General features: G+C 40.4%; 1 protein-coding gene across 7 annotated transcripts in view; it reads left to right on the top strand.

Annotated features, from left to right (window-relative positions):
• The window catches only part of LOC121314133 (sickle tail protein homolog), a 225863-nt gene that overhangs the window by 75012 nt on the left and 135466 nt on the right, over positions 1-15385 (top strand). For 3 of the 7 annotated variants that reach the window (XM_041247080.1, XM_041247079.1, XM_041247078.1), the window contains exon 1: positions 2900-3339. The exons of 1 other annotated variant lie outside the window; for it this stretch is intronic. In XM_041247080.1, the coding sequence (XP_041103014.1) occupies positions 3123-3339 (217 nt within the window). In that variant the 5' untranslated portion in view covers positions 2900-3122. Of the gene's footprint in view, positions 1-2894; positions 3340-15385 lie in introns of those variants that run through there. 3 more of the 7 variants (XM_041247083.1, XM_041247081.1, XM_041247086.1) reach the window with 3 other exon arrangements.

The following is a 15385-nucleotide window of genomic DNA, read 5'->3' as shown; positions in this document are numbered from 1 at the left end:
CAAAGGTATTGCTACAGTTCGTAAGGCGTATCATTTAATAACATGCGTGTAGTGTAATGCAGCTCCTCCTAGTGGCTAAAATATCCATTAATTACAATGGGAGTTCAAAAGCAAGTTTATTTTCCATTAATTTACAGGTATTTTCGTCATCGGCTCCACCTGAAACCCTCATATCTGATTGACTTTCTTGAGATATCTTGGTAGGTAATTCCAGTTGTGTGAACTGAATGAAAGTGCTTCATAATTTGAACAAGTTATAAGTAAAACTCTACACATACAGTTACAGTACATTCAGAGAGACAGCCTCCCTATCCCCCCAGATTATGATACATGTAATAACATGTGGTAAAGAAGGCACTTATTAAATTTAATCATCATTTAAGAAAAAAAAAGATGATGTTGTTACATGAAGTACTGTACATTCAAAGCTAAAAGTACTGTAAATGAGATCTTGGGTGCAGTGGCTAACACACGGACTAACATACTATGCAGGGGTCAATAAGTAGTTTTCAGTTGAATTGTTTCTTTTCAGAGTCCTGTCACATGCCTTTTTTATTTATATGAGGCTCCTGCACACAAGGCTTTGACAGGTCTAGTCTTACACCCAATTGACTTTGACTAAAGTCTTTTAACAAAAGTGTCCATTCAGTGTCTGGGTCATCTGAGAGCAGGTTAATTATTAAATACCTCAGAACAGCTTGAACCAATTAGCTGTACCTGAACTGCAACATGGGCATTATGACAACAGATAACAGTGAACCCTTTCCATTGTAAGTAGCCTTCAGCTGAGCCCAAGATGCTAATTAAGAGAATTCCTCTATGTTTTATATTTCCATGTCTTTATACATTATATTTTGGGTTTAAATTATGAAGCTTTAGTGTTGCATTATACTATACTTTTATGACATGCGAGAATATAAATATAGTAGTTAATAATTTGCCATGCTTTGACAGGAAGACGTACCTTTTTCACATGATAAACGTGTGGTGAAGAATAATATGTCATGTTTTTTTCTAATTCAGCTGCCCTCTTTTTTTCTGGTAGGTAAACCCTCCATTTGGCACATGTTCCATATGATGAGATGTTCAGAATTTGATTGTTTCAGGTAGCAGTCGTCAGGTTAAACAATGTTGGTAGAGTGGGGTGTAGGTTCAACACACAGTCATGATTAGGGAGGCATGTCACCGTCGTAGAAATGTTTTGAAATGGCAGCCTAAATTAACTACCCAGAGACAATACAAACCCTTTAATGTATTCAGCTTGTACATCGTAATTCCTAGGTAATGTGTTAATTCAGCTGCTAATTATTGACTGGGAAATTGTTAGGTGGACTTTCGTAATTTGCCATTGTTTTTCTCCTTTTTTGTATGGATAAAAAAAGATCCCACAAACTCAGTCATCAGTTCTGTGGTTAAACTAAAGTCAAGCAGACAAACATTACTACACAATGTCTATCCCAATGTCTTCATCAACTGAGCTACTTGGCTCTTATATCTGTATAATGATGTAAGTCCTATTATGCTCTGGACATTGCTAGGGCACTGCCAACTTTTTTTTAAAAAAAAAAAAAAAAAAAAATTAAAACTCAACTTATATCTGATCTAATTTGTGTTTTTTGGCTTGTCAGGCTTCATAGCATGTGACTCCTCCAACTCTTGAGGTACCCTGCAGAAGGGGACATCTCATTACCTCCAGCTCATATTGTTCACTTTTCCACTGGGCTAGCCTGTGGCTTATACTGTGCTGTGACTATGGGTAGCAGTGTTTCTAGGAAGCTCTTCGTGTTACATCATTTCTGAGGTCAAAATATCAGTCTTGTTTTGTTTTTTTAAACTACTTTATTAAGATACATCCCACAATAGTGAGCAATCAGGTTCTTTTAATCTTCTGTGAAATGGTCTGATTTATTACAGGAAGTATTCAACCAGGGAATCCCACCTGACTGTGTTAATCTTTAATAAACGACGAGAGCAGGCAACCACACAGGGATACCAGATTTAATATAGTTACTGTGAGCATTTCAGTAACACAATAGAATAGAATAAAAAAGTCTCTGTTATTATTATTATTATTATTATTATTATTATTATTATTTATTATTAAAAGCAGTGCTGTTGTGTGAATTGGCTGCATTTCATTTTTCATCTTTACGTTTGAATCCTGCTCAGTATTCAGGTATTGTGCTTTTCCTGCATGCAGTGGACTGCATTGGGCAAAGATTAACTACAGTACCAGCCTATCTGAGCAGCACACATGACTGCATATCTTTGTCTCATTAGGTTTATACAGAAAGAAGTCGAACACAACAGTTTGCTCTGGTTAAACTGTAAGCCTTCCCACAGAAATCTGTTAACTCTGTCGGCTTTTTTTTTTTTTTTTTTCATGTAGCATAAATATTCTTAAACAGCAAGTTTCTGTGTATCCAAGATGAATGGAGACTGCTATTAAAAAAAAAAAAAGAATGCTGCAATTTTTGCATCTATAAATATTCAGGAAAGACAAGAGAGAAAAAGGGGGAAAAAGTATTATAAATCAGCCGGCTGGATTGGGAAACTGTAATAATAACATTTGAAAAGAAGAGCTCACATCTGTATTTGCTTCTAATGGTGTACCTGAGGGGGTGGGCTCTGCTGGAATTCTTTAGTTGTGCCCTGTGTCTGGTCTGTGCTTGCTAGAGGCTTTTAACAGTCACTGACAGAGCAGCTGTTCTCCAGTGAGGGGGGGGGGGGGGGGGGGGGGGGGGGGGGGAGAGAGGAGAGAGAGAGAGAGAGAGAGAGAGAGAGAGAGGGGGAGAGGAGAGAGAGAGAGAGAGACCAGTCAGAGGAAATCACTAACACAGGGGCAGACCAGTCATCTGTTTTCATCCCAACAACATCCTCACATTCCACAGGTCTGATAAACTGTCTGCTGACCATACAGTGCCTTTATTGTTCCGAAGAGAAGATGAGCTCCGGGGGCACGCTGCTGTAATCCAGCTGCAGGAACGCACCTTTCACAGCAGAGCCACCCCCCACACACACCCCTCCTCCTCTTAACTCCACTAAGGGAATCAGAAATTAAACATTGGAACTGAAGCGCACAGAGCAGAAAGAGGCAAAAGAAGGACTCAGGAACTGGCAAGATGTCCAAGCCTTCCCGCTTAGCCAGACCCTCATCAGCTGGAGCAGCTTCTAAGCCTCCTTCGGCCAGGAAAGAAGATTTCGGCAGCAGATCAAAAACAGTCAGCTTAGGGGAAAAGCTGCCGAGGACTGGCAGCGAGGGGACCCTGGTCAAAAAGCAGCCTAAGCAGCAGGTGCAGATGGCACCAGTGGCTATGCACAGGAGAGCTCGACACAAAGGTAGGATTTCCAATAGGGCTCTGGGTTAGGGGACCTGTGTCCCTCAAAACTGTACAACTCAATGCCGGTGTGGTTCATACTGTACATGTGCTGGGCTAGCAACTAATCTGGGAGGTAAAATTGCTGCAGCACAGAAATCTTAACGGCAGTACTGTGTTTAAGTTTTTAGGTTGTTGTCATTCAGTTGTAGAGTGCTGTAAATCTTTTTCAGATCGATCGAGCATCTTACTGATTTTGGTGCTTGTACAGCAGGACTGTTTGTGATGTCTGGTGATATAAGTGTACATTTGCTCAGTTTGTTAATTCTTTCCTTAAAAGTTCTCCCCCTGTTTTGAAACTGGATTCAAAAGCATTCCTGTTGCGAAAGCGCATGAGTCACCTGCATTGTGTTCTGAATCCCATCACAATGGAGCCTGGATTAGAGCTGGAGACAGTCATTAGCTACATGGTGTAGCTGATTAGTTAGTTTTCCTGATCATCACATTTCTTTAAACTGTTTTGCTTTAATTCATGTTTTTTATAGACATTTGCTATACAGTCTACAGCAGCAGTTTTGTCTTTGCAAAACTCTGACAATACATGCTATATAATTTCTGTGATATTACAGAATACTACATACAACTCATAACTTTTTCATGTAGCCTTTCACCAGCAGAATACATCTACTGTAATATGCCCAGATGAGTTATGAATCCACTTCCACTACACTGATTCTGAAAGACTGGCATTTCCCTCAGCATACACAAATCAGGGTTATGTTGTGTTATCATCTTCCTTAAGCTAATAATGCACTCTGCCAATCACATGCAGCGTCTCAGGCAAGTGGCAGTCACATTAAACTCATGCTGTTTCTATGAATTGATTGCTTTATATGCACCATGTGTGACAGAGGGTTATGTTTGTTAATAGGACCTGTTTAGTTATTTCGCTATGGAACTTACAATAAAAGAAGAAATGCAGTGGTGAGAGCTTGCTGAGTGACTGGATGCCTGGAGCTCCTAATTTTCTGTACCACCTTGGGCCAGTCAATTTACCTCCCAGTGCCACACAACTGTGAAACTCGTTGCAACAGGGACCCTGCTGGAAACCAGATTCCCACCCAGCTGGGTTTTAATCTTATTTTAAAAAGGGAATGTGGAAACATGCTGTTTTTTCAGTAAAGCAGTTTATCACCCAACACATTTACATGTGCTGTGCTTCCTTATATTTAAACATACGTTTTGTGTACATACAACATGCTGCATGCACTGCACTTAAACGTGAAGTAGGTGATCATTACAGAAGGATTTAAGCACAAAATGCATTCTTTAAGTAGACCCAGGATATGGGGTTTATCCTTTAAAAACCGAAGCCTCACTTTGAAAATCACAATAACCCGGGGCAAGCTTATTATGCCACATCAGTCTTTTGTAAACACAGGGGCCAAGTTATTCTGTGAAACAAGTAATGTATTTGTATGACAGAATCTTCTCAAGCTCTCTTGGGGAATATGTACTGCTAAGAAAGACACTGTCGGGGATTGTTAGGCAGCGTGTGTTTGTTGCCAGTACCTGGGCCCCTGAAGTTAGCATTCCAGTTGTCCTGCCGAGAGCCCACTGGAGACAGAGAGGTGGTGACACCTTGTTTGGCTTAGTTTGACTGATGGTGTGTGCACTTTGAACAAGGGGAAGGGGCAGAACAAGAGGTTAAGTCTGAGGTAGAAGCCAGCAGATAAGAACAAAGTTCAGGAATGATTCTTTCAACCTAGCCCTAGGCTTTAAAAAAGACCAGTGTCTAAGACCCCAGCTTTGATTAATCAAACAATCAACTACAAACCTTCTCCAGATGTTGCAGCCTGGACAGCCTGGCAAGAATTTACAAGGGATTTGCTCATACATGATTATGACTGTATTTGTTTTTGTTCATTCTGTAACATATCTGTGACAGGCATCTATATATTTTTTTTTTTTTTTTTTAAGATGTTAGAGCCTTTTGTCTTGACACGTGAGAGGAAGTCGCACAGACAGTAATTCTGTTTGTAAAAGGCTATGTCAAATTCTTGTCTTTGCTTCTTCTTGAAGGTGTGCCGGACATGCATTTACCTGTTTTCACCTAAATATTTGTTTGGTTTCCTCACCTTCAGTGGTCTGTGAATGAGCTGTATCACTAACACATGTATTGGATTTCAAATACAGTCTAATTCTGCTAACAGATCTCTTACCAAGCAAAACAAAAGAACTACTCTTTAGTCTTGTTTGATCATTTAAGACTTTTTACTGTAAATCTTTTTTTGTATTTGTTTCTGTCCTGTACTGTGAAAATGAGGTATTTTACAAAGTACAATAGTTAACACTATTTTGGTGAACAATGACTCTTTCAGTTATATAATTCCTTTGGCTTCCCCACATTGGCCTGCATGCCAGCCTCTTTGAGGGCCTCTCTCATGCTGGGTTTTGCTGCTGTACTAACAAGCTGAGGCCCTGTCAGTTTATGGTCTTGGTACGCCAATACGGCAGTAAAAAAGTCAGCGCCCCGGATAAGAGGAAATATTCTTCCAGCCATTTCAATGCAGAAATTATTTGCCATTGATCGGTACTTAATTGTAAACGCGAGGGAAGGGCGTTTTTTCTTGTTTTGAAATCAACGCATTAACGAATGGATTTATTGAATAACTGCCGCAAAATACTTCTTAAAGGCAGTTCTGAGTAGGCGTAGGAGTTTCTGCACACCCCTACTGGAAACATTAACTCTTAACTATGAAATGAATTGAAATGAAAAGTTGAACTACACAACTATGAGAAGGACAATGAATAGGTGTCACAAAGACGGCTGGAGTGGGGGACGTCAGACCATAAACAGGAACCAGGAAATAAACAAAGAGATGGAGTTTTGGGGAAGCTGAGCACTTCCTTGCGCTCAGCGTTTTAATAAATGAACAGACAGTAAATAAAAAGGTTGTAACAAAAACAGCACACAGCACGTGAGGCCAAAATAAACAGACAAACAAAGCAGACTAACACTAAACAAACACGGTGAGCTACGGGGAAAGGTGGTCTCCTGACCTCTCCCCCCTTTTTCATAGCCGGCAACTCCCTCTGGTGGGGCTCCGGCCACATTGACCCCTACGGCCAAGCAGAGCTGACTGCGACCCCTGCGAAGCAGTTCCAGCGACCCCAGGCGATGCGGAGCGGCTGGCAACCCCGGGAGATGCGGAGTGGAAGGCAACCCTGGGCGAAGCAAGGCAGGCATCCTTGGACAAAGCGAGACAGGCATTCTTTGCCGAAGAGAGACAGGCATCCTTGGGTGAAGCGAGTCAGACATGCTTGGGCGAAGAGAGGCAGGGAGTCAGGACAAGGTGGGGTGTGGGTGTTGACCCCCTTCTCGGTCACTGTGGCCAGGTGATTCTTTTCCATGCTTCCCTCAGCGGCCTATGCAAGGGCTGCTGAGGACCTCCAGCATCTATTCCTGGTCCTTCTGGTGAAGGGAGAGGCAGCTCCTGCTCCTCTTCCCCTGATGGTGATAGAGGCAGAGGCAGCTCCAGCTCCTCTCCTCGTGATGGTGGGGGAAGTGATATCAGCAGGCATTCACCCTCTGCTGGTGGAGGTGGTGGAGGCAGAGGCAGCTCCTGCTGCCCTGCTCCTGCTGGTGGAGAGGGCAGAGGCAGCTCCTGCTGCTCTGCTCCTGGCAGTGGAGGAGGCAGAGCCATCTCCTACTGCTCTGCTCCTGGCGGTGGAGGTGGCTGGGGCAGAGGCAGCTCCTGCTGCTCTGCTCCTGGCGGTGGAGGTGGCAGAGGCAGAGGAAGCTCCTGCTGCTCTGCTCCTGCCGATAAAGGTGGCAGAGGCATGTAGTCTCCTGCCGACTGAGGTGTGAGCGGTGTGTAGTCTCCTGCCAACGGAGGATGGAGCGGCGTGCAGTCTCCTGGCGACGGAGGTGGGGGCGGCGTGTAGTCTACCCTTGTTTCAGGGGACTGGTGCGGCTCTCCCTCTCTTGCAGGGGACTGGTGCTGCTCTCCCTCTCTTGCAGGGGACTGGTGCTGCTCTCCCTCTCTTGCAGGGGACTGGTGCGGCTCTCCCTCTCAGGGCGAAACCAGCAGATATTCTTCTTCTGCTGGTGGTGGAGGAGGAAATAGCAGGCATTTTTCCTCTGTTGATGGAGGTGGAAACAGCAGGCATTCTTCCTCTGCTGGTGGAGGTGGAAACAGCAGCCAGTGTCCCTCTGCTGGTGGAGACGTGGGCTGTGGACGCTCTGCCTTCCCCTTTGTGGGCTGTAGACGCCTGTGCTCCCTGCATCTGGGCGCTGGGTGCTCAGGCTCCTCCCACTCAGGCATAGGACGTTCGGGCTCCTCATCGTCTGGCTCCTGCTCTGGGCAGTCCTCGTCCTCATGCCCGTAGGCAATGCACAGGGTGCACCACCTTGGCTCCTTCTGCTTCCTCTTCACCTTTCCCCCTCTCTGCCTCCTCCTCCTCGCCTTCCTCTCATCTTTTTTTTTTTTTTTTCCTAAAAAACTGCAGTCCCTGCTCTGGTCTGCATCAAGGAGGCTCTAGTAATCCCACTTCTGACACCATGTGTCACAAAGACGGCTGGAGTGGGGGATGTTAGACCAGAAACAGGAACCAGGAAATAAACAAAGAGATCGAGTTTTGGGGAAGCTGAGCACTTCCTTGCGCTCAACGTTTTAATAAATGAACAGACAGTAAATAAAAAGGTTGTAACAAAAACAGCACACGGCACGTGAGGCCAAAATAAACAGACAAACAAAATGGACTAACACTAAACAAACACGGTGAGCTGATATTTTTAACTACTATTATTATTATTACCTCCATCTCGAATCCTGTTCTCCACTCACAACCCCGACTGGATGAAAACATGTTGCTTTTATGCAGCTGTACCGAGACTCGATTGCTAATCAATCATTCAATTGGAGTCGTGGTACAACTGCACGTGAATTAATAAAGTGCAATTCCCCATGCTCAGATATTATTACTTTTTACTTGCACGTGAAGTGCTGTGCAATCCTTGTGCCTAAATACAAATGTACATTTTAAACACTCGTGTTACACAGACCCGTTTATATCCTGTGTACCAATGACTATACACCAACATTAACACACAACATACAACACAAAATACACACAGGGGCGGGCACTTTGCCACAATTGGGTACTGAAGCGAAATCACAGAAAAGAGGTTTTAAAACTAGAGGAACTACACCTTTAAGTCATGTGGTTACAGCAATGTTTTGGAAAGAGTACCGGTAACTGCCTAATGTGAGTTCAGATCCAAAGATCTCTCACACGAGCCACTTGAGAGGTTGGCTCTAAGTGTATCCAGTTAAGAACGAAATTGCATTATGCTGATTAAACTCACAGTGACTGCCAAGATATGAAATACAGGGGTACACTGCACATACAGCCAACAGCAATTCAGTGTCCTCTGCCGCTCATCTACTCATCTTTGTCACAGCACCAATGTAACTTTCAGAGGCTTAACCAGGTACCTCATAGGTATTTCAAGATATTTCGCGATTAAACATAATACACCCACCCCTTGTTATATCGCCCCTCGCTATACTGCGGATTCGGATATATCGCGGTCCTGGAGTTGGCTCCCCATTTTTTTACAGTCTAACTGTGCATGCCTTAGCTGCAATGTACATAGACAATTTCACATAGAATTACTTTTCGTTTTATTTTTTACTGAACTTCACAAACTAAAATATACAAAACAATTAAAAACAAAGCATTAATACTGTACTGTTATCATATACACACGCATTGCACAGTAACACAAAGCAAATTAAATATCTACTTGTTGAAGCACTTTTTTAAGTAATGCACTAGCAAAAGGAGGCAGTGTGGTCCAGTGGTTAAAGTCCAGGGCTTGTAACCCTAAGGTCACCAGTTCAAATCCCACCTCTGCCACTGACTGACTCACTCTGTGACACTGAGTAAGTCACATAACCTCCTTGTGCTCCATCCTGTGGATGAGATGTTAAATCAATGTTCTATTGTAAGTGACTCTGCATATAATGCATAGTATACAGCCTACCTTCGTAAAATGATTTGTGATGGTGGTCCACTATGAAAGGCACTATATAAAAATAAAGATCTATTTATTTTATTTAAATGTCACAGAGCAGTGGATTCTTTCAATGCAGAGGCTTGGTCCTTTGAGAAAGGAGAGAAACATTCATGAAATTAACTGGAGACTTAAGTTGATGAGAAACATTTACCCTCCACAGTATGAATTCAAATGGTGTGCTGCTTTTATACGAAAAATGAGAAAAAGCAGGTAGAGGATTTATATTGGACCCTATGCCCATGATAAAACGAGGGAGTGGTTGTACAGTATTTGTTATTAATCTATTTGTTTTTCTAAGGGTTTCTCGCTATATTGCGTCACTTGATATATAGCAGATTTGTATTGGACCCCGACACCCGTGATATATCGAGAGGGTGGTGTATTTATAAAAGCAAAAAAAAATAACGTTGCCACATGCAAAACTGACAATTTTCTCTACAGTGAAATCTGGGATAACCATAAAGAAAATACAGCCTTAATTATAACCCCTGTAGACAATTTAACTAGGATTAATTAGCACCAACATCATCACACATAGAGTAAACCAGTGCCTAGAGTTTAACTTACACTCAAATATACAGAGATATAGATTAGTCACACTTTAAAATAGTACACAGTAGAGGTTAATACTGTATGAGAACGTGCTAGATTGTATTGATGTTTGCCTCATAACATCAATATCAAGTTAGTTAGGTCACAAGTACATTGATTGCCTTTGGATTACCAGCGCATAATATAGTTGTATCCATGTGGATTTAGTTCATTTTTTTGTAATCGTACTCTATCTTAATTATTGATAACACATAAGTTAATTTATTTGGGATTGTGTATGATTTTAAATACATACCCAGTAACAGCAAGCTTTATTTTTTTAAATCAGAATTGTTTAATGTCATTTTCATGGTAGTCAAGTTATGCTTAAAATTCTGACGTTTTGTTTTTCTTGTATTTTTCTGTACCTTGCCGAAATAATAAATAGTGAATGTAACACTAATTGAGCATTAATTCTTCCAGTTATTAAGCATTAAGAGACTAACTAAGTTTTTTTTTTTTGTTTTGTTTTTAATGAGTGTGAGATTGAAGTGTCAAGTGATTATGGCCCCATTAGCTTGAGCCTCAGCAGGGAAGAGTGGTTATGTAGGTCAAGCACAAGGTGCATAGTGCTCACGATAATGAAATCCCATGTGAATTTAATTATGAACATAAAAACATAAGAAAGTTTACAAATGAGAGGAGGCCATTCGACCCATCTTGCTCGTTTGGTTGTTAGTAGCTTATTGATCCCAGAATCTCATCAAGCAGCTTCTTGAAGGATCCCAGGGTGTCAGCTTCAACAGCATTACTGGGGAGTTGATTCCAGACCCTCACGATTCTCTGTGTAAAAAAGTGCCTCCTATTTTCTGTTCTGAATGCCCCTTTGTCTAATCTCCATTTGTGACCCCTGGTCCTTTTTTCAGGTTGAAAAAGTCCCTCGGGTCGACATTGTCAATACCTTTTAGAATTTTGAATGCTTGAATTAGGTCGCCGCGTAGTCTTCTTTGTTCAAGAATGAACAGATTCAATTCTTTTAGCCTGTCTGCATATGACAGGCCTTTTAAACCCGGAATAATTCTGGTTGCTCTTCTTTGCACTCTTTCTAGAGCAGCAATATCCATTTTGCAGCGAGGTGACCAGAACTGAACACAATATTCAAGATGAGGTCTTACTAATACATTGTACAGTTTTAACATTACTTCCCTTGATTTAAATTCAACATTTTTCACAATGTATCCGAGCATCTTGTTGGCCTTTTTTTATAGCTTCCCCACATTGTCTAGATGAAGACATTTCTGAGTCAACAAAAACTCCCAGGTCTTTTTCATAGAGTCCTTCTTTACTGCTGCAACAGTGTTTGCCACGAATCCTATTTTTGTGTCGTCTGTGAATTTAACAAGTTTGCTTACTATACCAGAATCTAAATCATTCATGTAGATTAGGAATAGCAGAGGACCTAATACTGATCCCTGTAGAACTCCACTGGTTACCTCGCTCCATCTTGAGGTTTCTCCTCTAATCAGTACTTTCTGTTTTCTACATGTTAACCACTCCCTAATCCATGTACATGTGTTTCCTTGAATCCCTACTGCATTCAGTTTGAGAATTAATCTTTTATGCAGGACTTTGTCAAAAGCTTTCTGGAAATGTAAATAAACCATGTCATATACTTTGCAATTATCCATTATCGATGTTGCATCCTCAAAAAAATCAATCTCCCTTTCCTAAAACCATGTTGACTCTCTCCCAGGATACTGTTACCATGTAGGTAATTTTCCATTTTGGGTCTTATTATAGTTTCCATAAGTTTGCATATTCACAGTGTTCTTTTTTCTTCTGCCTTATTTGTAAAGAACACATTAAGAGACATGAGCCCTTTTTGAAGTATGCTACTGAAGAGTGGAATCTCTGCCATTTACTTTCATGGGGGTTCCAATGTGATAACAGGACTCAGTACAGTTTCAATAAACAAGCGTCAGCATTGACAGCATAACAGCCTTTTGATGAATGCTTGGCTTTTTAAAATTGCAATCCGGGCTCAAAGCACATGTCCTTTAATAGCTGTAACTAGAGCCTGTGTGCATTCTGAGTGTCGCTCACGAGCAGCTCCTTCTCAGATTGTTTCCACTCGGAAGGCTGTTATCATCTCCTGCACTCCATGTGCCCTTTCGTTTTCTTTTACTTATAAGTTAACTACAGCAGAGCATGATGAAGGTATATTGAAAGCATTTTAAATCATAGTCAAGAAGGCAGAAGCAGGGCATAAGTCGGTAACCACAGCCACAGAGTCCCAAGCCTCATCCCCACTGTATGAAGGACCGGGTTTTTTGGTAAAATATTGAACACACTGCATAAAGCTGCAGAGTTTCTTTAAAATGTCTTCAATGAAAAAGACACCAGTTGAATCAAAGATTGGGAATATTTCTGCTAAAGATCACTCTGTCCAGTACAGGAAGGGCATATTTCACGTGTCAGAAAGTGGACATAAAAAACTAAATATTCTAAAATTTAGCATGTACTTTTTTTCAGGTAAGCATTCAAATATTTAGGAACACTTGTATGATAATTTTGAATGTGACAATTTGTTTCTGCTTTAATAAATAATATGGTTAATCATGAAATATCTTGAAATACCTATTTTTAGACCGTGAAAAAAGCAATTTTTTACAGTGAAAGAATTACCAGCCCTAGTTATAATCCATGTATTATCTAGATGCATTCTTTCAAGATTACTTTAATGTTGGTATTGAAACTGCATTCCAATTGGATTCCAGAATGAATTCCTTTAAAAATCTAAATTCAGGTTTAATTCATGATTTATTTATTTTTGTTAAATGAATGCTTCTTTAATATATATATTGGGTGGGGTTGTATTGTAATATCAAAATGCATGCCTACATACAGAAAGTATTTGCATTAAGAGCATGTCTAGCCAGTGATGTCTGTAATGTTCAGTTATAATTAATTAATATGTATAAATGTTTATTTTTGTGACTTTGTAGCTTTCTTTCGGTTTTGCCTTGCCAAGTCAGAGGTCTTATGTTTAAAAGCTTTTCTTTGCTGCTTAATAGGTGGTGTGACAAGGCTCCCTCTAGTGGTTGATAGCTACATTGTAGTGTCAAGTGACCCTATGGATTACTGCGGAGGCATTACTGTCTCCTGTCAAATTAACCAGCCTCTTTGAAATGAAGACAGCTGCTGTCTTTTGAATGTCAGGTCCCAATCACAATACCAGTCATCACCAACTAGAGACATCGTAAAGAGCTAACCTACAATTCCAACAATGTTTGTATTCATAATAATTAACCCATTTTCAAATTATGTATTCATAAGACGGTACACCAGCTGGTTCATTATTGTCCTAGTTGCGGTATTATGGGAGTGGTTTTGTTTAATTATTATGGCTTAATGTGTAGATTTATGTTTATTAAAAGCAAAAACTGCTTTGTTTAACCCCCCCCCCCCCCCCCCCCCCCCCCCCCCCCCCCCCGATGCAATGCCCTGTGTGAAGCAGACAGGTTTATAACATGTAATAAAACAAGTAGAGTGTGCTGAAACTTGTATTTTCTGAGTTATTACCTTTAAGAAATTGCAGTTGTTATATAAATGGTATAAACCATGTTAATTCATTTTACACAGAACAATGCGGTCCCTGGGTTCCCTTGTTTACACAATTATTAAGTATCAGTCAATACCAATCTGGCAGCGTTATTCAATATAGAACCTGTCGTGATCCAAAATAATTAAAAATCATTTATATTTTATAAGTGACTATTTGTCTTACCTTTCCTTAGTTTCCATAAAAATACATCATCTATGCAGTGAATTGTGGGATTGTAGTCCTGGGCAAGGTGTTAGCTACAAAGAAATACATATCTCAGTTTCCACCATGGTAGCTCAAGTTAGTTTGAATGAAAGGTCACGTTTACGTGACGAATCTACAGATGCTACATATACTATCTTGTGGCCACGAGATAATATCTCGTGCGCACGACATAGGTATCTCGTGGCCATGAGATATATGTGTTTTCTCTCCTGTCCCCCGGCTCCATACAAATCAGCCTCATTTGCTTGTTTTGCAACATATTTTCATTGTCACTTTACAGCTTTGGTACGGCAGAGAAAATGTCAGTACCCCGGATGAGCGGGAAATTCATTTCCAAATGTTTTCTAAAACACTTAAAGCAGGTTATTTGTCATTGATTAGTAAGCAGTTGTATATATTAAATAGGTGGGTTTGGATTTATTTAATGCCTGCCAACAAATACTGCTCAATAGCAATTACTCTGAAAATACAAGTGTCAGCACAACTCCTAAAAACAAGTTTTGCTTGATTTTTCTATGTGGTAACCTGAGTGTACAAGCATGCCAGTCATACTAAACAGATTAGTACAAAACACTAGACACTTTAAAATGAACTAAATGTGAGAGCATATGGCCATATTATTTTCAATTGTGATATATTTATCCTAGATGTTCTGATGCCTCTTATTCTCAAAGCCTGCACTTGAAAACTTTAGCTTTGTCACCAAGAATGTTTTCCCATGCTGTTACTAACAGCAGCACCTGCTGCGCAGGCTTGAACAAACGATCGAAAATAGATTCCTGTAGACCTGGCTTCTAGTAATTGGAAAACTTATTAAATATGTTTTTCCATTACACATCAAGTTGCAGAAAGTAATATTCCACCATAAGCTGTTTTCCAAGAGGTAATATAATATAATATTAAAAAGATTTCAGCTTTTCTACTAAATCCATAAAATACATTGTAAAAATCTGATTTCTAATAGTAGATTTAGGTTGCTTTTTTTCTCAAGTTACAACAAGGGAAAGCACTTCTCATCTGCTTTAGCAAGCTTTTAGAACATTACATGTTATCAGCATATGATCTGAAAGGCACTTATACAGATCCCTACCGTTACATATAAATCTTTCAAGATAGCATCTCTTCTTTCATTTTGTTTTCCGTAATTTTCTGGGTAGCTCAAGAATTAAATGAAATTATTGCCCCAACTAGAAACAGATGTTTCAGCCACAGCTTTTATCTTTTCTAAAAAGTAATTTTAACAATACTTGCATTGACTTCTACTGAAACAATTCCCTACAATACAGTACCTCCAGTCAGTGGTGTAACTTTGGTTTAGAAAGTGGAGGAGGCGCTTTCTCTAGCTGGGGCATATAGTAATACAATTAAAATAAATGTGCATTTCATTCAGATTGGCACCTTTGTGGTTGTGAACTCCCTCTTCAGAGGACAGGAGGACAGCCACTCTACACAATAAGACCCCAATGTTCAAATTGAAAATATTTTTTATAGTATTGAAACCATAGACTATAATAAAGATACCGAACTGTAAAAACTTAAGAGGTCCAATGCCCTTTTGAACGAAGCTGTATATTTTATACTGTAATTGTTTTAGTATACTGGGGGGTAATGAATAAACAATGC

Source organism: Polyodon spathula, chromosome 4 (assembly GCF_017654505.1).
Source record: "Polyodon spathula isolate WHYD16114869_AA chromosome 4, ASM1765450v1, whole genome shotgun sequence".
Classification (NCBI taxonomy): domain Eukaryota; kingdom Metazoa; phylum Chordata; class Actinopteri; order Acipenseriformes; family Polyodontidae; genus Polyodon; species Polyodon spathula.
Note: the sequence above shows the minus strand (reverse complement) of the source record. Positions and strands in the feature narration are given on the sequence as shown.